We start from the raw sequence: 23,541 nt of genomic DNA on the forward strand, positions 1-23,541 counted from the left end.
CCAGCTGGCTCGGTGGCTGTTCCCCAGTAACGTGCAGCCATTTGAGTGCAGGCCTGGGGGGAGGCAGAGGGTAGAGTTTCACTAGACTTGGCATTTGTTGGTTGAACTATGGCAGAGGAGAGGGAGTCTGTAAGGCAGTGGTTGTAAAGATGGATAATGGACTCTAAGCAGGTTAAAGTTGAAAAATGTTTGCGAGCATCACATCTACATCCAGGACGGTTTGTTATTGGTTTTCATTAAAAACAGTGTGTAGTGTGTATGTCTTGCAGAGTATGGAGGGATTAAATGGCAGTTTTATAGAAAAGAGGCATCTTCATCCAAAGGAGCCAGACTCCAGAGTGAATACCCTTCTTTATCGTCCCATCTCTCAAATCCCGATTTCTATTATGAACAGTGTACCCCACCACTTTAGATGTGTTGTATATATATTTAAAGGCCTGATCCCAGTGCCTGGAACATAGTAGATGTTGAGTAAACACTTGAACTTAGCAACCTCAATGTCAGGCGGACCTTCAAAGCAGGTGATAACCCGCATGGAAGGTTACAGAAAGCAAGCATCTTCAGATGTCTTAAGTGAGCCCTGCGCAATCTTTTAAAAGTTGATAGTAGTGCTTCTGGGTACAGAGTTTCAACTGGGGAAGATGAAAGGGTTCTGGAGACGGTTGGTGGCGATGGCTGAACAACCGTGTGAATGTGCTCCGTGCCACCAAACTGTACCCTTTAGTGTGGTTAAAATGGTCAGTTTTCTGTTATGTATATTTATTTCATCCGTTTAAAAGATAGGGGGAAAAGCTAATTAGCATCTTCACCATGGATTCTAGATGGTCAAGAGAACGGAGTTGATTTACACTGGCTAGCCTGGACTGAAGTCCAGTGTTTATTAGGTGAAGAAAGCAAGAGGCAGACCGGTGGGTCACGTATTCCTTTTAAGGAAGGACAATGGTCACTAGTATGTGCACACAATACCTGTATATGAACATTATCTCTAAAAGAGTAACAGAAATAGTGGTTACTTCAGGGGAGAGGCCTGGAAGCCAAGGTAGGAGGGATACCTTCTGTTCGGTATATACATTTCCATATTGTTGGCCATGAGCATGTATTACTTTTACAAATAGAGTAAGAACCTTAAAAAGTGAGTAGTGGTCCCTCGCCTAAATTACTACTAGTGAGTCTATTCCTTAAAAATTGTCCTTGTTTTGGGGTACCTGGGTGGCTCAGTCGGTTGAGCGTCCGACTTCAGCTCAGCTCATGATCGCACAGTTTGTGTATTCAAGCCCCGCGTCGGGCTCGGTGCTGACAGCTCAGAACCTGGAGCCTGCTTCGGATTCTGTGCCTCCTCTCTCTTTGCCCCTGCCCCACTCATGCTCTGTCTCTCTCCACCTCTCAAAAATGAATAAATGTTAAAAAAATAAAAATAAAAATAAATTGTTCTTGTTTTTAAGAGCCTAATCCTATGTAAGTGTTAGTCACCTGGGGTTCAGAATTACGTCAGCTTAATTGCCGAGAAGATGCCGTAAGAGCAGAATTTTGCCATCAATTGTTTAGCAGCTGTCTGGAGGGTTTCTAACACCATTTTTTCTTCTTTCCTATGCGCAGCATAATAAGTGTGCGACGTACTCTGTGGGCATGCAGAAAACCTACTCTATGATCTGCTTAGCCATAGACGATGATGACAAAACTGATAAAACCAAGAAAATCTCGAAGAAGCTTTCTTTTTTGAGTTGGGGCACCAACAAGAACAGACAGAAGTCAGCCAGCACCTTGTGCCTCCCGTCGGTTGGGGTTGTGAGGCCTCAGGTCAAGAAGAAGCTCCCCTCGCCCTTCAGCCTTCTCAACTCGGATAGTTCTCTGTACTAACGTGAGCAAACAGAAACGTTCAGGCTCCTAACGCCAACGTCTCTGGTGCTGACCACGCCTTCCTATTTGTGCCACAATAGAAAGTGTCTCAATATTCGCAAATCTCCTTTTCTCACTGGGTAAACTTACAACTGGTAGGTCTCCGTGAATGCAAGTCACAAGAAACTTCTAGAAATTTCGGGGGGGGGGGGGGGTCACCGTATTGCTGCAAGTTATTTATTATATAAAGTATTGTAAATAGAACAGCGTTGAAAATACGGCTATTTTTAATGGCTACAGTTACAGCTTGTTGTTACTATCTGAATTAAAGGGGGTTACCTCTGTTGCTGTCCTACTTGTCATCGTGTCCAGGCTTAGGTAACAGATCGTTCCTTAACTCAGAATTCAGATGACCCCCCCCCAATTAAGGCAGGTCAAGGGATTATAACGATTGACTAAGGTAATATAACTCAGAAGTGTTCCAAACAACTGCTTCCTAAGGGGAATTTGTGAATCTGAAACGACAAGATTTTATGATTATTTCTACGTAATATGAATGCTATTTCCAGATAAAGTCTAGTGCCAAATTTGTCACAACTTACTAGACAAAAACAAACCACACAATCTGGGAGCATTGTTGCTTCTGGTTTGATGTCATTAACCAGCTGCTATCACGGTAGCAGTGTTAGACGGGGATGCTATCTACAAGGTAGACGATATACTGTTTGATACTCAAAACATTTTTCTGTTTGTTTAAAGTAGGAAGTACATAATTGTATATTTTAAGAGTCTAAGATGGGTTGGAAACATTTTATCAGGTAAAAGGTGTAAATGATTCTAGTTTAAATCTCTGTTTGACTTGTTTTTACCCGTCTATCTCTCTTGCTCACAAGTTGGATGACACCGTGATTCTAGTAAGATTCACGGTTGACATAGTTTAAGTTCTATAGCTAAAAAAAAAAAAAAGCATTGAAATCTATTTTTGAGAATTAATAAGAACTTAAATATTTTCTAGTGTGCAATATCAAAAGGGAAGCAACCACATTTGGGAAAGTGTATCTGTCCACTGCTGTTAGGGCCATTTTTGTATAAATATTTAAATAAACATATTCATTTGCCTGAATTAATGTTTTTTACATTTTTTCCCACTTATATTTCATTCCTCTTTCAAACGGTTTCTACCCTAACGCACAAAACTTTCCTGTTGTTCGTCTTTTTTTTTTTTTTTTTAATAATGACTGACACCACAAAACAGGATTTAGGGAGCTTTCAGGTTATCTCAGCATCTTTGAAAACATATGTGCATCTTTAATTGCATTTATTTTTTGAGTGGCTGATTGTACCTTTTGATCCCCACCACTAGCTCTCCTCTCTGGATGCACCTGCCCCTGCCATTTTCCATTTCCTATCTTCCCACTGTTGGGCTATACATTTGCAAACACATTCTTTACCCCTCTCATACACACTGGCTTTTTATCTTTAAAAGGGACTTCCAAACTCCAGGCTGTGTTCAGAAGGCATGCTCCGTGGCTATAAACAAACTGTGGCTACCAGGAAGGGGGAAGGAGGGTGGGAGGGAGGGGAAAGGAAGGAAAAAAAAGGCAGTACAACTGTTTGTTTACACTGGCAGCACCCTCAAAACATAGTGATATTAAGACTAGACTGGAAGAACACTGGGCCTGTCACCAGGAACAAGAGGCTTATGGTACACAGCATAGTGCTTCATTGTAGCTTTGTTTCCTTTAGAAGGTCACTTCTACCTTCTGAAACTTGATTAGACTTTTCCATGCTAGACAAGGTCAAGGTCATATGTTAAAATCTGCCCAGGCTGGCTTTTTGCTGAATTTGAGAGTCCCAATTTAAACTCTTTTAGGAAGATCCCCATGGGCTCTCTCTCTCTCTTTTTTAAAGACTTTATTTTTAAGTACTCTCTACATCCAACGTGGGACTCGAACTCACAACCCTGAGATCAGGATTAGCATGCTCTACCCGTGAGCCAGCCAGGTGCCCCCCAATGGGCCGTCTTTCACTAGCAGGATGAGAGCCGGGCTACCTAGAGCCCACTAACTCCACTCTCTTAAACGCCTGAACCCAGAGAACAGGGCAGGGCAACTGGCAGCTTCCATTCAGGCCTCACCTCATCTTTCATTAGTTGCAGTGAAAGGAGATTTCTTTGTTCTCAATTTTTAAATATGCAAAGAAAACAAGATGCTGTAGCTCCTGGCTGCGGGAAGAGCCGTCACCTGGGCTGTGTGAAGAAGGCATGAATGTGCTGTGCCACTGCCTGTCCAACCACTGGCTCCAGTTCTCTGATGGAAGCATTACTGAGTTGCTGGATACTTGGGAACTTCTGAAGCAGAAGAGGGGCTTTAACTTTTCCAACTCCTGGGATCTGCTGCACAGTTCGAAGGAGGGATAGCTCAGGCATCAGAGTCCGTTTCTTACTGAGGAAAGGGTTCTTACTGGGCTCTTTGGTTTGTTCTTGAACCTAATCAGAAAGTAAAGGAAAAGCATGTGAGCACCCTCTAGAGGACTGGCAGTTCTCTTAAAGGTTGATAGAAATTTAGTTTTACTTTTTTTCCATTTGGTTCAGTTTGACTTACCACTACAAATGTTTTCATATACCACAAATCTAATTTTTCAGACATAAAAAATTATTATTTTTGCAAATTTTTTTTTTTTTGAGAGAGAAAGAACACAAGCAGAGGAGGGGACAACAAGAGTAGGGGAGAGAGAATCCCAAGCAGGGTCCACACTGCCAGCACAAAGCTTGACACGGGGCTTGAACTCATGAACCATGAGATCATGACCTGAGCTGAAATCGAGTCTGATACTTAACCGACTGAGCGACCCAGGCGCCCCAGAAAAATTACTGAAAAATAAACCATATTGAGTACACAAAGGAGTAAGAGATAAAAATTTATTAAAATTTAGACTTTCAGGGGGAGGAGCCAAAATGGCAGAACAGCATGGGAAGTTTTTTGTGTGTCTTGCGTCCATGAAATACAGCTAGACCAACACTAAACCATCCTGCACACCTAGAAAACTGATCTGAGGATTAACAGAACAATCTGCACAACCTGAACCACAGAATTCAGCAGCACTCACTCTAAACATCAATGGACTCAATGCTCCAATCAAGACATAGGGTAACAGAATGCATAAGAAAACAAGATCCATCCCTGCTGTTTACAAGAGACCCACTTTAGACCTAAAGACATCTTCAGATTAAAAGTAAGGGGATGGAGAACTATCTATCATGCTAATGGTCAACAAAAGAAAGCCAGAGTAGCCATACTTCTATCAAGACAATCTAGACTTTCACATAAAGACTGTATCAAGTGATGAAGAAGGGCATTATATCATAATTAAGGGGTCTATCCACCAAGAAAACCTAACAATTGTAAACATTTATGCACCAAATGTAGAAGCACCCAAATATATAAATCAATTAATCACAAACATAACAAAACTCATCGATAGTAATACCATAATGGTAGGAGACTTCAACACCCAACTCACAGCAATGGACAGATCATCTAATCAAAAAATCAACAAGGAACCAATGGCTTTGAGTGACACACTGGACCAGATGGACTTAACAGATATATTCAGAACATTTCATCCTAAAGCAGCAGAATATATATTCTTCTCCAGTGCACATGGAACGTTCTCCAGAATAGACCACATATACTGGGACACAAATCGGCCCTCAGCAAGTACAAAAAGATCGAGATCATACCGTGCATATTTTCAGACCACAACGCTATGAAACTTGAAATCAACCACAAGAAAAAATTTGGAAAGGTAACAAATACTGGAGACTAAAGAACATCCTACTAAAGAATGAATGGGCCAACCAAGAAGTTAAAGAGGAAATTAAAAAGTTCATGGAAGCCAGTGAAAATGATAACACCACAACCCAAAACCTCTGGGATGCAGGAAAGGCGGTCATACTAGGAAAGTATATAGCAATCCAGGCCTTCCTAAAGAAGGAAGAAAGATCTCAGATATACAACCTAACCTTATGCCTTAAAGAACTGGAAAAAGAACAGCAAATAAAACCCAAAACCAGCAGAAAACAGGAAATAATAAAGGTTAGAGCAGAAATTAATGCTATCAAAACCAAAAAAACAGTAAAACAGATCAGTGAAACCAGAAGCTGGTTCTCTGAAAGAATTAACAAAATTGATAAACCACTAGCCAGTTTGATCAAAAAGAAAAAGGAAAGGACCCAAATAAAATCAAGAATGAAAGAGGAGAGATCACAACCAACACAGCAGAAATAATAACAATAAGAGAATATTATGAGCAATTATATGCCAATAAAATGGGCAATCTGGAAGAAATGGACAAATTCCTAGAGACATATACACTACCAAAACTGAAACAGGAAGAAATAGAAAATTTGAACAGACCCATAACCAGGAAAGAAATTGAATTAGTAATCAAAAATCTCCCAAAAAACAAGAGTCTAGGGCCAGATGGCTTCCCAGGGGAATTCTACCAAACATTTAAGAAAGAGTTAACACTTATTCTCTTGAAGCTGTTCCAAAAAATAGAAATGGAAGGAAAACTTCCAAACTCTTTCTATGAGGCCAGCATTACCTTGATTCCAAAACCAGACTGAGACCCCACTAAAAAGAACTACAGACCAATTTCCCTGATGAACATGGATGCAAAAATCCTCAACAAGATATTAGCCAACTGGATCCAACAATACATTAAAAACATTCACCATGACCAACTGGGATTTATACCTGGGATGCAGGGCTGGTTCAGTATCTGCAAAACAAGTCACATGATTCATCACATCAGTAAAAGAAAGGACAAGAACCATATGATCCTCTCAATAGATGCAAAGAAAGCATTTGACAAAATACAGCATCCTTTGTTGATAAAAACCCTCAAGAAAGCAGGGATAGAAAGATCATATTGAGTTCATATATGAACGACCCAATGCTAATATCATCCTCAATAGGGAAAAACTGAGAACTTTCCCCCTGAGGTCAGGAACAAGACAGGGATGTCCATTCTTGCCACTGTTATTCAACATAGTATTGGAAGTCCTGCAATCAGACAACACAAAGAAATAAAAGGCATCCAAATCAGCCAGGACGAGGTCAAACTTTCACTCTTCACAGATGACATGATACTCTATATGGAAAACCCAAAATTTCCCACCAAAAAACTGCTAGAACGGATTCATGAATTCAGCAAAGTTGCAGGATATATAAAATCAATGCACAGAAATCAGTTGCATTCCTATTCACCAACAATGAAGCAACAGAAAGAGAAATCAAGGAATCGATCCCATTTACAATTGCACCAAAAACATAAAATACCTAGGAATAAATGTAACCAAAGAGGTGAAAAATCTATACACTGAAAACTATAGAAAGCTTATGAAAGAAACTGAACAAGACACAAAAAAATGGAAAAAGATTCCATGCTCCTGGATAGGAAGAATAAATATTGTTAAAATGTCGATACTACCCAAAGCAATCTACATATTCAGTGCAATCAATCCCTATCAAAATAACACCAGCATTCTTCACAGAGCTAGAACAAACAATCCTAAAATTTGTATAGAACCAGAAAAGACCCCGAATAGCCAAAGCAATCTTGAAAAAGAAAACCAAAGTAGGAGGCATCACAATCCTGGACTTCAAGCTATACTACAAAGCTGTAATCATCAAGACAGTATGGTACTGGCACAAGAACAGACACTTGGATCAATGGAACAGAATAGTGAACCCTGATATGGACCCACAACCATATGGCCACCTAATCTTTGACAAGGCAGAATATCCAATGGAATATCCAATGGAATAAAGCTGTCTTTATTCCATTTTGTCTCTTCAGCAAGTGGTGCTGGGAAAACTGGACAGCGACATGCAGAAGAATGAACCTGGACCACTTTCTTACACCATACACAAAAATAAACTCAAATGGATGAAAGACCTCAATGTAAGACAGGAAGCCATCAAAATCCTTGAGGAGAAAGCAGGCAAAAACCTCTTTGATCTTGGCCGCTGCAACTTCTTACTCAACACGTCTCCAGAGGCAAGGGAAACAAAAGCAAAAATGAACTACTGGGACCTCATCAAAATAAAAAGTTTCCGCACAGCAAAGGAAACAATCAGCAAAACTAAAAGGCAACCGAAAGAATGGGAGAAGATACTTGCAAATGACATATCAGATAAAGGGTTAGTATCCAAAATCTATAAAGAACTTATCAAACTCAACACCCAAAAAACAAATAACCCAGTGAAGAAATGGGCAAAAGACATGAATAGACACTTCTCCAAAGAAGACATCCAGATGGCCAACCGACACATGAAAAAATGCTCCACATCACACATCATCAGGGAAATACGAATCAGAACCACAATGAGATACCACCTCACAGCAGTCAGAATGGCTAACATTAACAACTCGGCAACAAGAGATGTTGTTGGTGCAGCCACTCTGGAAAACAGTATGGACGTTCCTCAAAAAACTAAAAATAGAACTACCCTATGACCCAGCAATTGCACTACTAGGTATTTATCCACGGGATACAGGTGTGCTGTTTCGAAGGGACACATGCACCCCCATGTTTAGAGCAGCACTATCAACAATAGCCAAAGTATGGAAAGAGCCCAAATGTCCATCAATGGATGAATGGATAAAGAAGGTGTGTAAACACACACACACACACACACACACACACACACACAGGAGTATTACTTGGCAATCAAAAAGAATGAAATCTTGCCATTTGCAACTACGTGGATGGAACTGGAGGGTATTATGCTAAGCGAAATTAGTCAGAGAAAGACAAATATATGACTTCACTCATAGGAGGACTTTAAGAGACCAAACAGATGAACATAAGGGAAGGGAAACAAAAGTAATATAAAAACAGGGAAGGGGACAAAACATAAGAGACTTAAATACGGAGAACAAACAGAGGGTTCCTGGAGGGGTTGTGGGAGGGGGGATGAACTAAATGGGTAAGGCGCATTAAGGAAACTACTCCTGAAATCATTGTTGCACTATATGCTAATTTGGATGTAAATTTAAAAAAAAATTAAATTAAAAAACTTAAACTTTCAGAATGCTTAGGATAAAGCAATGAAAACATACTCTTTTTTTTAATTTTTTTTTTTTTTAACATTTATTTATTTTTGAGACAGAGAGAGACAGAGCATGAATGGGGGAGGGGCAGAGAGAGAGGGAAACACAGAATCGGAAGCAGGCTCCAGGCTCTGAGCCATCAGCCCAGAGCCCGACGCGGGGCTCGAACTCACAGACCGTGAGATCGTGACCTGAGCTGAAGTCGGAGGCTTAACCGACTGAGCCACCCAGGCGCCCCGAAAACATACTCTTGAGGAGCTCAAACATCTTCCTATCGTTCACTAATAAACGATTCAGGTGTATGGGATTAAATTAAACCTAAACTGGACCTGCTTGATACAGGACCGGGAGAAATCTTGTCTGTCAAAGAAGAAACCCAGTCTTCAGTTAGCAATGGATACAGGAAGGCAGACAATAGCATCCCATCAAGGGAAGAACAATGAAGGAGGGCATGTGGCACAGATGGAAGAGGGCTCTGTGAACTACACGGGGCTGCCTACATTATTTCAATTCGGTTCTCAACCCTGGCTACACATCAAAAGGGAAATTTAAAATCAACGACACAACAAAAATTGATGCTCAGGACCCACCCTGACATTCTGATTTTTAATTGGTCTGAAGTAAGGCTCATGTATCACTGTTTTTAAAAACTTTCCCAGAACCAACCTTTCAGTTGGTTAAATGTCTGACTTTGGCTTAGGTCATGATCTCACGTTCATGGGTTGAGCACACCCATCATGCTGTCTGCCAAAAGCTGGGAGCCTGCAGTGTCTCCATCTCTCTCTCTGCCCTTCCCCTGCTTGTGCACTATCAAAAATAAATAAATGTTAAAAAAAATTTTTTTTAAGTTTCCCAGGAAATTCTTGGGCGCCTGGGTGGCTCGGTTATGCGTGGGACTTCGGCTCAGGTCATGATCTCACAGTTTGTGAGTTCAAGCCCTGCATAGGGCTCTCTGCAGTCAGCACAGAGTCCGCTTTGGATTCTGTCTCTCAAAAAATAAATAAACATTAAAAGCTTCCCAGGAAATTCTAAAGTACAGCCAAGTCGAAATAGTACAGCCAAGCTGAATAATCAGTGAGGACAATGGAGAACCAGGCTGAAAAAAAAAAAAAAAAAGATCATGTGCTTCTGGCTGCAGTTGACCAAGGGTGAATAAGGATTCCTTTAGACTGGATTGATGGATGGCAACCATAACAAGTGCGGCACCTAGAGTAAAAGATCCAGGAAGGTCAGGTGATAGTCTGTAAGGCAGCGTTCCTGCAGAGGAGTGGGAATCAGTACTTACTAACTGGATAATAAGGCAGGACGCTTCCATCTGGCTGGTCACTGGAAGCAACACCATCCCAAGGTCCAGCACAGTAAACTTCTGTATGGCCGAGAAGTACTGTTCACTCATCTGCGTTTTTTCAACTATCACGATCCCTTGAAGATTACTGGACTTCAGAGGAAGAAAAAAAAAATAAACCCCTGTGTAACAAAACTACCTTCGGGGTTTAAGAAAACTACCAGTCCAAGAGTGCTTGGAATGGCCAATGGTTTTATAGAAGTTATTCCAAAGGAGGGGGGCGGGGGAGGCAGGTGGAAGTCAATTTTCAATTTCAGCTTCTTCCATTCAGTACTTACGTTTCTAACCTGAACAAGCCTCTTTCTGTAGCCATTTCCTGCCACCAAATCAGCTTCGGTGACATAAAGAATGCAAGATCTGCTTGACACGTAAAAATCTACCGGTGTCAGGCCATCCTCAAAAACGATTTTAATTTTCCCTTAGAACACAGACAAGAAAAATGACTTCCGTGAGCGCTGGGCGAAAGGCGACAGTAGGTAGGACGTTTTTAAAAAGTTTAGAAGAGGGCTTTTGCACAGGGCAGCCCACCGACCTTGCATCCCCTGCAGGAGCTTCGATCCGCGCCATTTCGTGTTGGCCACAATATGCCCAAAAGGCACGTGCATGGGACCTGTGCCCTCAGGCGCGTTCCTAGCCATCGGCTGTCTCGATCTGATAAAAAAAAAACAAAAAAAAAAAAAAAAAAAAAAAAAAAACAAAAAACAGAAGACAGAATTTGAGCTGGCTTTCCTGCACACGGCCCCACGTTCCACTGAAAGCCGGGACCTCTTTGGCAGGAGCCCATCTGCACTGTTCTTTAAAAGACTGGCTTATTTCCCAAAATCTAAAACCCAGGAGATTCCTGTCTTGGTAGCCGCCTCCCTCAGTCCCGTCACCTGCTGGGTCCTGATACCCCCGCTCCGTCTGGGTGGTGGCGCCTTAGTCCGGTCCTGGGCGGGGGCCGAGCCCAGCTAGACCCCACCTCAACCACAGCTAGAGGGTCCGGCACCTTTACTTGCCGCGCCCCACTTCCGGGTTCCCTTCGGCAAGTGGACCAGTTTTTCATCCTGCCCGCCCTCCGCCTCCCACGGCGTCGGATAAGCTATGGCATCAAAGATTGACATCTGATCCGACCAATAAGAGAACGGACTATGCACTGTTTCCACCCCGAGAGCATTTGAACGGGGACGACTGGTTGCCAAGAGCGACGGGTGCGGAGTAACCTTGGCTATGATTGGTCGAAGAGAAAGCAAAGCCAATGGAGGATGACGTTGTTGCAAAGTGCATTGCGTAGAAATAGCGTCTGAGGCTAGGCCCGCGGGAGGGGCACAAGCTCTAGGGAGCGGCCCTCGCTTGTGAAGGTTTCCGCACGTCCATCCAGCCCTGGTCCGGCCCCTCCCCGCAGCAAGGATGCTCCTGGGGTTTCGCAGAGGCCGCAAGAGCCAGTTTGTAAGTAGACCCCGGGAGCTTGGAGTTAAGAGGGAACGGCTTGGGATTGGCCTGAGGTTGAAGCCAGGTAGCAGCACTAAAGGAAATGGTTTTCCTTTCGAGAAGCCCTGATTTTTTGTATTCGAAAGCATCCTCTATCCCAGGGTCGGCCTCAGTCAGACCGGAGTCGCCTTGTCTCCCTTGCAACTTTTGCTCCGGTGTCTGGGAGCACTCCTGCCGGCACAGACCTACTCTACTACTGAAAATCCCCCAATGGGAAGTCGTTCTTAAGATTCCTCCCTCCACTCCCCACCGCGCGCACCCATCAGCCAAGTTCCATAGATTCCACCCACCAAACATATCTTCTGGCTGCTGTTTCCGCCTCCACCCCGGTTTCCAGCATTTATCTGGACCGCTGCAGCAGCTCCTCGCTATTTCTCTGTTTCCAGTCTTGCTCTTCATCTAGGTCTGTTCTCCACCAGGCAGCCAGAGGCGTTCTTTTAAAACGGACATCTGATCGTGCTAACTGCCCTCCTTAAAACCCATTGCTCCTCATCCTTCCCGCCGCTCTCCCCCCCACCCTCGTCCCCCCGTCCCCCCTCGTCCCCCCTCGTCCCCCCCGCCCCCCGCACGCTCCAGCCATTTCTTCTGTTCCTTCAGGCCTTTGCCTTTGCTGTTCCTTCTGCCTGGAATGCTTCCCTCCAAAACTGATCACTCTGTCAGTGTAGGCTCATACTCCCAATTTCATGCCTACCACTGCCTGATTAGTCTTTCAAGGGACCAATTTCAGTGGGTGCTCCTCGCTAGGGCACAGGTTCTCCTTAGTCACATATAAAAACTCTTAAGTGGGAACAATCCCCACTCTTACTACCAGCCCATTCTTCTAGCCTCCCCTTCTCAGAGGCTTCTGCATTTGCTGTATTCCAGCAAACTGGATTATTTGTTATTTCTAGAACACAGCCACTAATGTCTTGCTTCTTTCCATTGTTCATGCTGTTCCCTATTCCTAGAATACTTTTCCATCTCATTTCCCATATGTGAGAGCAACGGCCATCTTTAATGACCCAATCTAAATGCCTCTGTGATTTTCTCCAATGGGAAGAGGTCCCCTTGCTGACCTCCAGACCTGAAGGAGCCCTTCCCTCCCTGTGCCGCCGCAGCACCAAATTTGTCTTTACCTTTCCCTTGGCACTTCCCATAATTCTCTGTTACATAATAAGTACTTGGGTGCCTTCCCTCTATACTCTATTACCTTGAGGATGAAGACAAGTTTTCTTCATTGCAGTCCTGGTGTTTCACCTCTAGTAGGTGTGAATGAATGACTAGTGCCTAGAAAGTGAAGACTGGGTTATACTCAGAAACTTCTGGGGGTGCCTTGGTGGCTCAGTTGGTTAAGTGTCCAACTCTGATTTCGGCTCAGGTCATGATCTCATGGTTCCTGAGTTCAAGCCCCACATCGGGCTCTGCACTGCCAGTGCTTGGGATTCTCTCTCTCTCCTGTCTCTCTGCCCCTACCCCACTGGCACTGTCTCTCTCTGTCTCAAAATAAATAAATAAACCTAAAAAAAAAAAAAACCTTTTGAATAATTGCCAGTTGTCTAAAGCCAGATTCTCTGATTTTCATTGTGCATAGGAACTAGTTTTCATTATTCTGCATCTTTTAAAAAAATTTTTTTTATTTTATATTTATTTTTGAGGGAGAGAGAGAGAGAGACAGAACATGAGCAGGGGAGGGGCAGAGAGAGAGGGAGACACAGAATCTGAAGCAGGCTCCAGGCTCTGAGCTGTCAGCACAGAGCCTGATGTGGGGCTCGAACCCATGAATGGTGAGATTGTGACCTGAGTCAAAGTCGGATGCTTAACCGATTGAGCCACCCAGGTGCCCCCAATTATTCTGCATCTTTGAGATAAACTAAAATCTCTCTTAAGCTTCTACCAGATGTTGAGTAAGGAGGGAAGTGCTTGAGTTCCAGGGTTGATAAAGACAAGAAGATTGCCTGCTCTCAAGAAGCTTCCATTCTGCGGGGGGCAGTAAGTGAGGGACTAGAGTCATCAGGGGTCATGCTGTGAGACAAGTGGAGTTTTAGAGAGTGATTCTGAGGGATTGTCAGGGAGGCCCCTCTGAGAAGGGAAAGACAAGAGGACCCCCACAATGGGCAGCTGCAGTATATTCTCTGGGTGGGCATGCTTACCTGGCCAGGTGGGTTCCTGGTGGGATTTGATCCCTGGGTGGCCAGTGCAGGTGTCTTCTCTTAGGCCCAAGGAGGGGTGGTGACGGGACCCGGGAGATCCCATACACCAGTGACCCAGCCAGGTTTCATTTGTGCAGAAACACATCATCCATGGCCTCCTACCTGCAGCCAGCATCGCACCGAAGCCAGCTGTGCCCCGCACACCTCCTCCCCGCAGTCCCAACCCTTCTCCAGAGAGACCAAGGTGAGTCTCAGGTGAGCAGGCATTGAGGTCACTCTTGTGCTCAGCTGCCAAGTGGTAGGTCCTGGAACTGTTGAAACTGGTAAGAAAATCACAAGTAGGGCCATTAGATTCATGTCCTTCAAAGTGTTTATCATGGTTCCATAATGAAGCACTTAACATGGTTTCTGTGGGATGATGGTCTATCCTTTTCAAGTGCGTGGAGTTCGGACATTTCATAATTGAATGCAATTAGTATTTTTCCAAATATAAAGCTTTAAAGCCCAAGTTCATAGGATGCTGAAAGGAATTTGAATTATGCACGTAATTATTCTTTTGAAGCACAAGTTTGCCTTTTAAAAGAACTGATTTTGGGGGCACCTGGGTGGCTCAGTCTGTTAAGCATCCGGCTCTTGGTTTTGGCTCAGGTCGTGATCTCACAGTTCATGAGTTCGAGCCCTCATTGGGCTCTGCACTGATAACATGGAGCCTGCTTGGGATATTCTCTTTCTCTCTCTGTCCCTCCTCCGCTCGTGTACTCTCTCTGTCTCAAAATAAATAAATGAACATTAAAAAAATAAATAAAAGAGCTGATTTTGGGGAAAGAAGGAGAAATGTGTTCACTCTCCAGAGCCTAGGATTCCCCCATTTCCAGTGCTTCTAACACCAGAGAACTGATTTTCTTTTATACCTAAGACCCCTGCCTGTGCCTTCTAAGGGTTTAGACACAGGAGAATTTTAGACTATTTTTTGTCCCTAAAAAACGTGAATACATGGCTTGGCTTTCCAGTGAATCGGCAGTGAGAACCTTTGTTTGAGTGTTCCTTGGAACTAGAATATTGTATGCCTGGTGAGAAAAAACACTTTGAAATATTTTTAGTGTTTGTTTCTTCCTTAAGTACCATGTTGTTAACACGAGCAGCCATTTATTAGTGTTTACTCTTGCCGAGGACCGTTGCAAGTGCTTCAAAAGCATTATTTCATTCCATCCTCAACGAGGCTTTGGCACATTTGGCATATGTCTACATTTTTTAAAAATTAAAGAATGGCGTTCAGATTAAACTTAGGTGTTACTGTGCTTCACGCGTAGTGTTACAGTGAAGTAAGCAGTTGTTACTGTTGTCATACATTTTAATTTTTTTTAAGTTTTTTTTAAGTTTTTTTAAAGTTTTTTTAATTTTTTTAAGTTTATTTATGTCATACATTTTAATTTTTTTTAAGTTTTTTTTAAGTTTTTTAAATTTTTTTAAGTTTATTTATTTTGGGGGCGAGGGGCAGGAGAGGGACAGAGAGAGAGGGAGAGAGAATCCCAAGCGCCGTCAGCACGGAGCCCAGTGCGGGGCTCAGACTCACCGAACTGCAAGATCATGACCTGAGCCGAAATCAAGAGTTGGACACTTAACCTACTGAGCCACCACCCAGGCACCCCAGTGATACATTTTAAATCTATGTGTTACAAGCCCCGCAATATATTATTACTATTTTTGCCTTAAACAGTCTTTGATCGTTATTAAATCGGTTTTATTGAGGTGTAATGAACATTTAATAAACGGTACACATATGACATGTTTACACGCACAAAACCATCATTGCAGGAGGCAGCCATCTTGCTCTCGCCGCGTGCTGTTGTTGGAGGACCCTCCCGGCTTCAGATTTACCAACAGCATGAATCAAGAAAAGTTAGCCAAACTTCAGGCTCAGGTCCAGATAGGGGGCAAGGGTACAGCTCGCAGAAAGAAGAAGGTGGTACATAGAACAGCTACAGCTGATGACAAAAAACTTCAGAGTTCTCTAAAAAAACTGGCTGTGAATAATATAGCTGGTATTGAAGAGGTGAACATGATTAAAGACGATGGGACAGTTATTCATTTCAACAATCCCAAAGTCCAAGCTTCCCTTTCTGCTAACACCTTTGCAATTACTGGTCATGCAGAAGCCAAACCAATCACAGAAATGCTTCCTGGAATATTAAGTCAGCTTGGTGCTGACAGCTTAACAAGTCTTAGGAAGTTAGCTGAACAGGTCCCTCGGCAAGTGTTGGATAGCAAAGCACCAAAACCAGAAGACATTGATGAGGAGGATGATGATGTTCCAGATCTCGTAGAAAATTTTGATGAGGCATCAAAGAATGAAGCTAACTAAAACATTTTTTCTGGTGTTTGGAAGCTGGCATGGACTAGATTTAACAAATCAGCTATGTGGTTCCAAAGTTTTACAGATGTGGAGAACATCAATAGTTACTAGTTTAGTAATATAAATATTTTGTATATTAATAATGCTGTTTGTTCAGCATTTTTCGGTCATTTGATTTTGCATTTTGCACTTCCTCCCAGGATCTATTCTTTTGGTCAAAATACGAAGTATTGGTGCAGTTTGAGGGTGTTTTGGTGTTTGATTCTCAGTTTTTTGTTTTGTTTTTTGTTGGAGTATTTTTGGTGTGTGTATGTGTATGTATGCGTGTGGGTATGTGTGTATACAGTGGAGAGCAAATTGGAAAACAGTTCTATTTATCCTCCTTCTTCCCCCAGTAGAAATAAAACAAATCTTTACATTTGAAAAAAAAAACAAACCATCATTGCAATCAAGATAATAAATATATCCATGGTCCCCTAAGGTTCCCTCATGCCCCTTTGTGATTCCTCCCTCCTTGTCCTCCTCTCTCACATCCCCTGCCTCTGCCCAATCTACCCTTACCCCTGAGCCCAGGCAGCCACTGCTCTGCTTTCTGTCACATGAGGTTAGTCTGCATTTTCTAGAATTCTATGTACATGGAATTACACAAGATAATCATGCCAGCTTCTTTGATTCAGCATGATTATTTTGAGATTCACCCATATTGTCGTGAAAATCAGCGATCCACGCTTTTCATTGCTGAATAGTGTTCCATGACATGAATGATCAATGTGTCACAGTTTGTTTCTCCATTCGCCTGTGGAGGGATATTTGAGTTGTTTTAGGGTTTTATTATTGTAGAAATAAAGGTGCTGTGAACATTGGTGCACAAATCTTTGGTTTCCCACATATGCTTTCATTTTTCTCGGATAAATACCCAGGAGTAGAAGAGGTGGGTCATGTACTAGGTATATATTTATTAAGTAACTGTCACTGTATCTTCCAAAGTTTTTATTTAATTTGTGTTCTGACCAGTATTGTATGAGTTCCAGTTGCTTCACATCCTCACCAGCACTTATATGGTCAGTCGTGTGTGTGTGTGTGTGTGTGTGTGTGTGTGTGTGTGTGTGTGTGTGTGGTTTTATACATTTACTTGACATTGGTTCTAACTCGTATTGCCTGTTTACAGGATTTTGAAAGTGGTGAAAAGTACACAGATAACAATGTATAGAGCTTGTTTGTTTGGTGAATCTGCGTCCTTATGCTTTCCGGATGGCCGTATACTGATCTGGAATGGGCCATTTCTTCTTATTCCTTGGCCCGGGCAGCTCTGTTGTGCCTGGAGTCCATGCGCACATCTGAAGTTCCCAACGCCCTCTTTGCAATTGTCTGGATCTTTCTGTCCAAGGGGGCATATCTCTTGAAGCTCACTCCACAGATGCACTGGTGAATGTTGGTGGGGTGATCTCCAGTCGCTGCCTCCTGGATGCAGAGTGGCCCTTCTCACCAGCCCCCTTTGTGGGACCCATTCTGCCAGGCCTGGGTTGGAAAGGAAGAACATGAGGGATTGTCTTGGCCAATCTTTTAAATTTTGGACATTCTAATGGGTGTGTAGTAGTATCCAATTGTGGTGGGGTTTTTTGTTTTTTTGTTTTTTTGGGGTTTTTTTTGTTGGTTTTTTTTTTTTTTGTATTTCTTTGATAATCAAGGTTGTTGAGCATCTTTTCATGTGCATTTGTCATTTGTATATCTTCTCTGGTGGAGCTTCTGTTCACCTCTTGTGCCCACTATTAAAAACTGGGTTGTTTGTTTTCCTCTTACTGTGCTTCAAGAGTTCTTTAAATTTTTTTTTTTTTATTAGTTTCCTTTATTTTTGAGAGGCAGAGAGAGACAGAGCACGTGTAGGGGAGGGGCAGAGAGAGAGGGAGACACAGAATCGGAAGTAGGCTCCAGGCTCTGAGCTGTCAGCACAGAGCCTGATGCGGGGCTCAAACTCACAAGCTGTGAGATCATGACCTGAGCCGAAGTCAGACGCTCAACCAACTGAGCCACCCAGGCGCCCCTCAAGAGTTCTTTATATATTCTCGATGCAAGTCCTTTACCAAATAAGAGGTTTGCAGATATTTTCTTCCCATACATGGCTTGTTTTTTCGTTCTCTTAACAGTGTCTTTCAAAGAGCACAAGGCTGGGGTGCCAGTTGGTTAAGTGTCTGACTCTTGATTTCGGCTCAGGTCAGGATCTCATGGTTTGTGAGATCGAGTCCCATGTCAGGCTCTGCACCAACATTGGGGAGCCTGCTTGGGATTCTCTCTCTCCCTCTGCCTCTTCCCTGCTCTCTCACACTCCCTCTCCCTCTCTCTTTCTCTCTCTCAAAATAAATAAATAAACATTAAAAAAATAAAGAGTAGAAGTTTCTAAGTTTTTATGAAGTTTGTCATATCAATTTTTTTCTGTTACAAATCGTAATTTCAGTGTCATATCTAAGAAATCTTTGCCTACCTGAAGGCCACAAAGATTTTCTGCTATATTTTGTTCTAGAAGTTTTATAGTTTGGGCCTTTACCTTTAAGCCTATAATTCAATTTGAGTTTACTTTTGAATATGGTGTAGAAGATACAGATTCAAGTTCATTTTTTTGCATGTGGATATCCAGTCGTTCCAGCATCATTTGATGAAAAGGCATTATTGTATTCGTTATCTACTATTGTGTAACAAATTACACCAAAACTCAGTGGCTTAAAGCATGAAACAATAGCATTTTTAATTCCACATCTCATGATGTTCTTTTCTTTTTTAAATTAATTTCTCTTTTCTGTGTTTCATTTTGGATATTTTCTCTTGTTTTGCTTTCAACTTTACTAATCTTCTCTTCTGCAGTGGGTAATCTGCTGTCCATCTCACCCAGTGTAATTTTCAGCTTATGAAATTCAAGTCTTTTTTAATAATCTCCCGTGTTTCAGGGCACCTGGGTGGCTCAGTCGGTTAAGCGTCCCAACTTCAGCTGAGGTCGTGATCTCACAGTTCATGAGTTTGAGCCCTGCATCTGACTCTCTGCTGTCAGCACAGAGCCCACTTCAGGTTCCTCTGTTCCCCTCTCTCTGCCTCTCCCCTACTGGTTCTCTCTCTCTCTCAACAAAAATAAACTTAATAAAAGTAATCTCCCATGTTTCTACTTAGGTTTTTGAACACATGGAATCTAGTTCTAACAAACTGTCTTTGTGTCCTTCTCTGCTAATTCTAACATATGTGTTCAGTTCTGAATGGGTTTCTATTCTTCTCATCATTTAGGGTCATGTTTTTCTGTCTCTTTGCATGCCTTGTTATCCTGGATTAGACACTGTTCTGAGTTTCGCCTTGTTGTGTGCTGGACATTTTTGTATTCCGACAAATCTTCTGGAATTTTGTTCTGGGATACAGTTAAGTTACTTGGAGACTGATTTGATCTTCTAGGTCTTGTTTTTATGATTCATTAGGTACAGCCTGAAGCAGTGCTCACTCTAGGGCTAATTATTCCCTGAGGCAAGACCTTTCCAGGTACTGTACCCAGCGTCCTGTAGATTAATAATTCTTTCCCATCTGTCTGGTGGGAACAGGCACTGTCCCCAGCCATGCGTAAGCACCTGGCACTGATCCTCTAATCGTTGTGGATGGTTCTTCCCCCAGGCTTGGATAGTTTCCTCATATTCCCACACTGAGGAATATTTTGTGAACCCTCAGGGGGCTGTCTGCAGATTTCCGGAGCTCTCTGTTTAGCTCTCTCCTTTCCAATACTCCGTCCTGCGAATTCTGTCTGCTGTGCTGTTCCCGGATGGATGCTCACCTCCGTCTCCACAACTCAGGAGGTCCGCCTGGCTCCAATTCGGTTCTACCTCCCTGTGCCGTGACCTGGAAGTTCTCTCAGGAATTAAGCTGACATAACTGTAAATCTGTTGTTTTGTTTTGCTTTCTCAAGTGGGAGGGTAAATCCATTACTCTGTCTTTTCAGCATTGCCGTTTTGAATAATTTGCGAGTATTTTTAAAATGCCTTTTGAAATCTTTTTTATCTTATTCTATCTCCCTGTTTTGTTTTGTTTTGTTTTGTTTTTTCCATTCTGATCTTCCATTTTAATAGGAAACTGCTGAGTATAGATTCTCTGAATTAGAGACCTGGACCCATCTCCTGTGAGCTAGGAAATCTTGGACAAGTCATTTATATTTTAGGAGAAAATGGAGATGACAGTAATATCTGTTGGCGTGATAATGGAATGAGGTTGTCTGATGGCACATAACAGACGACAGGCGCATGGTCCGTAAATACGCACTAAACGTAGAATAGAAGGTCAACCTTCATTCATTCTTACGTCCTGTCGTCAGCCTTCAGCTTGCAGGTTTGGGTGTCACCTTCTCACTGGGATGTTTTTGTCCCTAGGTCTGCCCTGGCTGCAGTCATCCTCACAACAAGCCTGACAGGCCGGACCGTTGCCATTCCTCAGCCTCGTCAGAGATCCCTGTCTGAGAGTGATGCGACCTCTGTGGACAAGGACAGTTTCATCGAGCCCTATGCCACCACCTCAGAGCTGAGGCTTCAGTAAGGACCATATTGCTGGCTCTCACTTTTCTCCTGGTGGAGGAGAAACAGCTCGCGTGTGCGTGTGGTTACGACTGGAGCTTAGTACTCAGGTTTTCTTTTTTTTTTAATTTTTTTTTTGTTAACGTTTTATTTATTTTTGAGACAGAGAGAGACAGAGCATGAACGGGGGAGGGGCAGAGAGAGAGGGAGACACAGAATCTGAAACAGGCTCCAGGCTCTGAGCCATCAGCACAGACCCCGACGCGGGGCTCAAACTCACGGACCGCGAGATCGTGACCTGAGCTGAAGTCGGACGCTTAACCGACTGAGCCACCCAGGCGCCCCAGTACTCAGGTTTTCGTCACCAGTGTCAGAGGGACACTGTCCTGGAACATTGATTGCTTTCGAATCATATCAGAATTTTCTCTAGAGTGGCTCTTGTTCAGTTATGGCTTGTGAAAGCCCTGGTTGTTTTCATGGATGCACAGAGCCAGTGAATTCAGTGCTGCCTTTCGCCCTTCACGGGACTCTCTCTGTGCCACAACCTAGATGGCGAGAGTTGTCACCCACCGCTTCTCATGTGTCTTCTCTCTGAGCGTTCACACTGATTTTACCTTCAAATCAGTGGCACCTGATTTGACCTTCAAGCATCATTTTCTCTGGTGCTTGTACTGGATGAGAGCCAGTACCTATGGCTCCTATGGACCTTCAAGCATCATTTTCTCTGGTGCTTGTACTGGATGAGAGCCAGCATAGGGCTGGGGGGGTTCCTCCTGAGGCAGAGAGCGTTGAGGACAGAGCTGAGGAAGGTACAAGGAGCGCCTGGGGATGGCCCAAGGGTTTGCGGGGGATGGTCAGTGTGGGGCTGGAATGAGCTTGCAAGACAGAGAAGAGGGAGCATAACACCTGTGAACAGCTGAAGGAAGAAGTTTGTGGCTGAGGGCACTTGGGTAAAGTGGGGAGTCATTCAAGATGGCCTGGAGGGGTGGGCAGGGGCCAAGCTGGTGATACATTAGGGGTCCTGTTCTGAGGTTTGGTGTCCCCCTCCCGCCACCGACCCAGGAGCCGCAGGAAGAAAGACACTGAGGGCTTTAAGGGCTTATGAGGTGGGGTTGGGGATACATGACCAGATTTGCCTTTTATCTGTCGTGTTTCTTCAATTTTGTTTTTGGAAGTTTTTCTGCATACCAAATATCGTATATTTTTAATGTAGTAAGATCTATCAGTCTTTGTAGTTTCCGGCGGTATTGTGAAATCTAGAAAGATCTTTCCTATTATATAAATGCTTACTTCCTTCCTTCCTTCCTTCTAGGACATGTTTATGTTTTTGGTTTTTACATTTTAATCTTAACTTCATTTTAAGATGTTTGAATGTAGCCTGTATTTCTCCTGGTAAGAATTAGCCAAATAAGAACTAAAGATGAGGAAATGATCCTAAGCTTCACTAGAAAGAATAAGCAGATAAGACCATCAGAGGAAATCCAGAAAGGAAGAATATGACTGTGGGGAAGGGCTAGATTAGCCACATCATACTTGATTTTTTTCTAAGTTTATTTTTATTTATTTTGAGAGGGAGATAGAGAGTGAGTGGGGGAGGGGCAGAGAGCGAGGGAGATCGAATCCCAAGCAGGCTCTGCCCTGTCAGCACAGAGGCCTCCTTGGGGCTCAAATTCACAAACCATGAGATCATGACCTGAGCCGAAGTCCAGAGTCGGATGCTTAACCGACCGAGCCACCCAGGTGCCCGACCACATCACATGCGTACTTGAATTAGTGAAAACAGGGCTGGTTCCATGATGGAGAAGTGCACGTGGATGCCCTAGGGGGCCCTGGTGTTTGCCTGTGACTGTGTCATAAAGGCAGCCCCACAGAGCAAGGGAAAGGAAAGGATTCGACGGTATAGTGATTAGCAATGGTAGAAAAAAAAAATCAGCCTCGAGCCTTGCCTAGTTCACAGCCCAAATTCCTGTTAAATGAAAGGATTAATCTGCGCACACACATAAATAAGACCACGAAATCCTATGCCAATCTTGCCAAACCTTTCAGAAGGAGATGCCTGCCTACTATGCACTTCTAAACTAATAATTTCGAAGGTAAAAAAAGTGTTGTTTAATCATCTGCATGTTAAAAAAATTTACAGGGCGCCTGGGTGGCGCAGTCGGTTAAGCGTCCGACTTCAGCCAGGTCACGATCTCGTGGTCTGTGAGTTCGAGCCCCGCGTCAGGCTCTGGGCTGATGGCTCGGAGCCTGGAGCCTGTTTCCGATTCTGTGTCTCCCTCTCTCTCTGCCCCTCCCCCGTTCATGCTCTGTCTCTCTCTGTCCCAAAAATAAATAAAAAACGTTGAAAAAAAAAATTAAAAAAAAAAAATTTACATAGCCACAATGGAGTTAATAGAATAGGAAAAATATTTGCAGTAAATAAAAAGTCAGGATTTTATCTTTATAGATAAAAAAGCAATTTCAAATTGCAATGGACATACTAGAAGCAAAGTATATGAATATATATATAATATATATGTATAATTAGTTAATATAATTAAATATATATTGATTAAATATACATTTAATTATATATAATATAATTAAACATGTATTAATTAAATATACATTTAATTATGTGTAATATAATTAATATAATTTATATATAATATAATTATATTAATTATATATATATTTAAACTAGAAGCAAAGTATATAAAACCATTATATGGAAATGTATTGTTTCAGTTAGAAATGCAGATTTATACAGTGAGGTTT

The 23,541-nt window shown here is 42.8% G+C and overlaps 4 protein-coding genes across 9 annotated transcripts in view; 3 read left to right on the plus strand and 1 right to left on the minus strand.

The window, feature by feature from the left end:
• Nucleotides 1–3,073, plus strand: part of RHPN2 (rhophilin Rho GTPase binding protein 2) — a 59,208-nt gene extending 56,135 nt beyond the window's left edge. The window contains exon 15 of the mRNA XM_042968064.1: nt 1,597–3,073. Within this exon, the coding sequence (XP_042823998.1) occupies nt 1,597–1,857 (261 nt within the window). The 3' untranslated portion in view covers nt 1,858–3,073. The remainder of the gene's footprint in view (nt 1–1,596) is intronic.
• A 50-nt stretch (nt 3,074–3,123) lies between these two features.
• Nucleotides 3,124–11,379, minus strand: FAAP24 (FA core complex associated protein 24). Of its 5 annotated transcripts, none has more exons than XM_007096733.3 (5): nt 11,292–11,379; nt 10,836–10,954; nt 10,582–10,721; nt 10,244–10,396; nt 3,124–4,324 (listed from the first exon to the last, which is right to left on the minus strand). In XM_007096733.3, the coding sequence occupies exons 2-5, from the start codon at nt 10,939–10,941 to the stop codon at nt 4,076–4,078; spliced, it is 648 nt and encodes a 215-aa protein (XP_007096795.1). In that variant the 5' UTR covers nt 10,942–10,954; nt 11,292–11,379; the 3' UTR covers nt 3,124–4,075. The 5 variants fall into 5 exon arrangements, with proteins under 5 accessions (XP_007096795.1, XP_007096794.2, XP_042824001.1 ...); XM_007096732.3 differs by having other exon boundaries at nt 11,179–11,339; XM_042968067.1 differs by lacking the exon at nt 10,582–10,721 and having other exon boundaries at nt 10,244–10,391; nt 11,179–11,332.
• A 141-nt stretch (nt 11,380–11,520) lies between these two features.
• CEP89 (centrosomal protein 89) overlaps nt 11,521–23,541 on the plus strand; it is a 70,291-nt gene continuing 58,270 nt past the window's right edge. For both annotated transcript variants that reach the window (XM_042968063.1, XM_007096730.3), the window contains exons 1-3: nt 11,521–11,731; nt 14,040–14,146; nt 20,644–20,802. In XM_042968063.1, the coding sequence (XP_042823997.1) occupies nt 11,693–11,731; nt 14,040–14,146; nt 20,644–20,802 (305 nt within the window). In that variant the 5' untranslated portion in view covers nt 11,521–11,692. The remainder of the gene's footprint in view (nt 11,732–14,039; nt 14,147–20,643; nt 20,803–23,541) is intronic.
• Nucleotides 15,720–16,328, plus strand: LOC102968825 (transcription factor BTF3 homolog 4-like). The gene has a single exon (XM_042968068.1). The coding sequence runs from the start codon at nt 15,788–15,790 to the stop codon at nt 16,262–16,264; it is 477 nt and encodes a 158-aa protein (XP_042824002.1). The 5' UTR covers nt 15,720–15,787; the 3' UTR covers nt 16,265–16,328.

The sequence above is a fragment of the Panthera tigris genome, chromosome E2 (genome assembly GCF_018350195.1).
Source record: "Panthera tigris isolate Pti1 chromosome E2, P.tigris_Pti1_mat1.1, whole genome shotgun sequence".
Classification (NCBI taxonomy): Eukaryota; Metazoa; Chordata; class Mammalia; order Carnivora; family Felidae; genus Panthera; species Panthera tigris.

Bases quoted from the DNA above. Each gene is read 5' to 3' on its own strand.
- FAAP24 (XM_007096733.3), bottom strand. From the start codon at position 10,941: ATGGCTAGGAACGCGCCTGAGGGCACAGGTCCCATGCACGTGCCTTTT. The intron at 10,722-10,835 runs GTCGGTGGGCTG...CTGTGTTCTAAG, and splicing joins GCTCCTGCAGGGGATGCAAG to GGAAAATTAAAATCGTTTTT. The intron at 4,325-10,243 runs GTAAGTACTGAT...CTTTCTGATTAG, and splicing joins CCTGCCTTATTATCCAGTTA to GTTCAAGAACAAACCAAAGA.
- LOC102968825 (XM_042968068.1), top strand. From the start codon at position 15,788: ATGAATCAAGAAAAGTTAGCCAAACTTCAGGCTCAGGTCCAGATAGGG.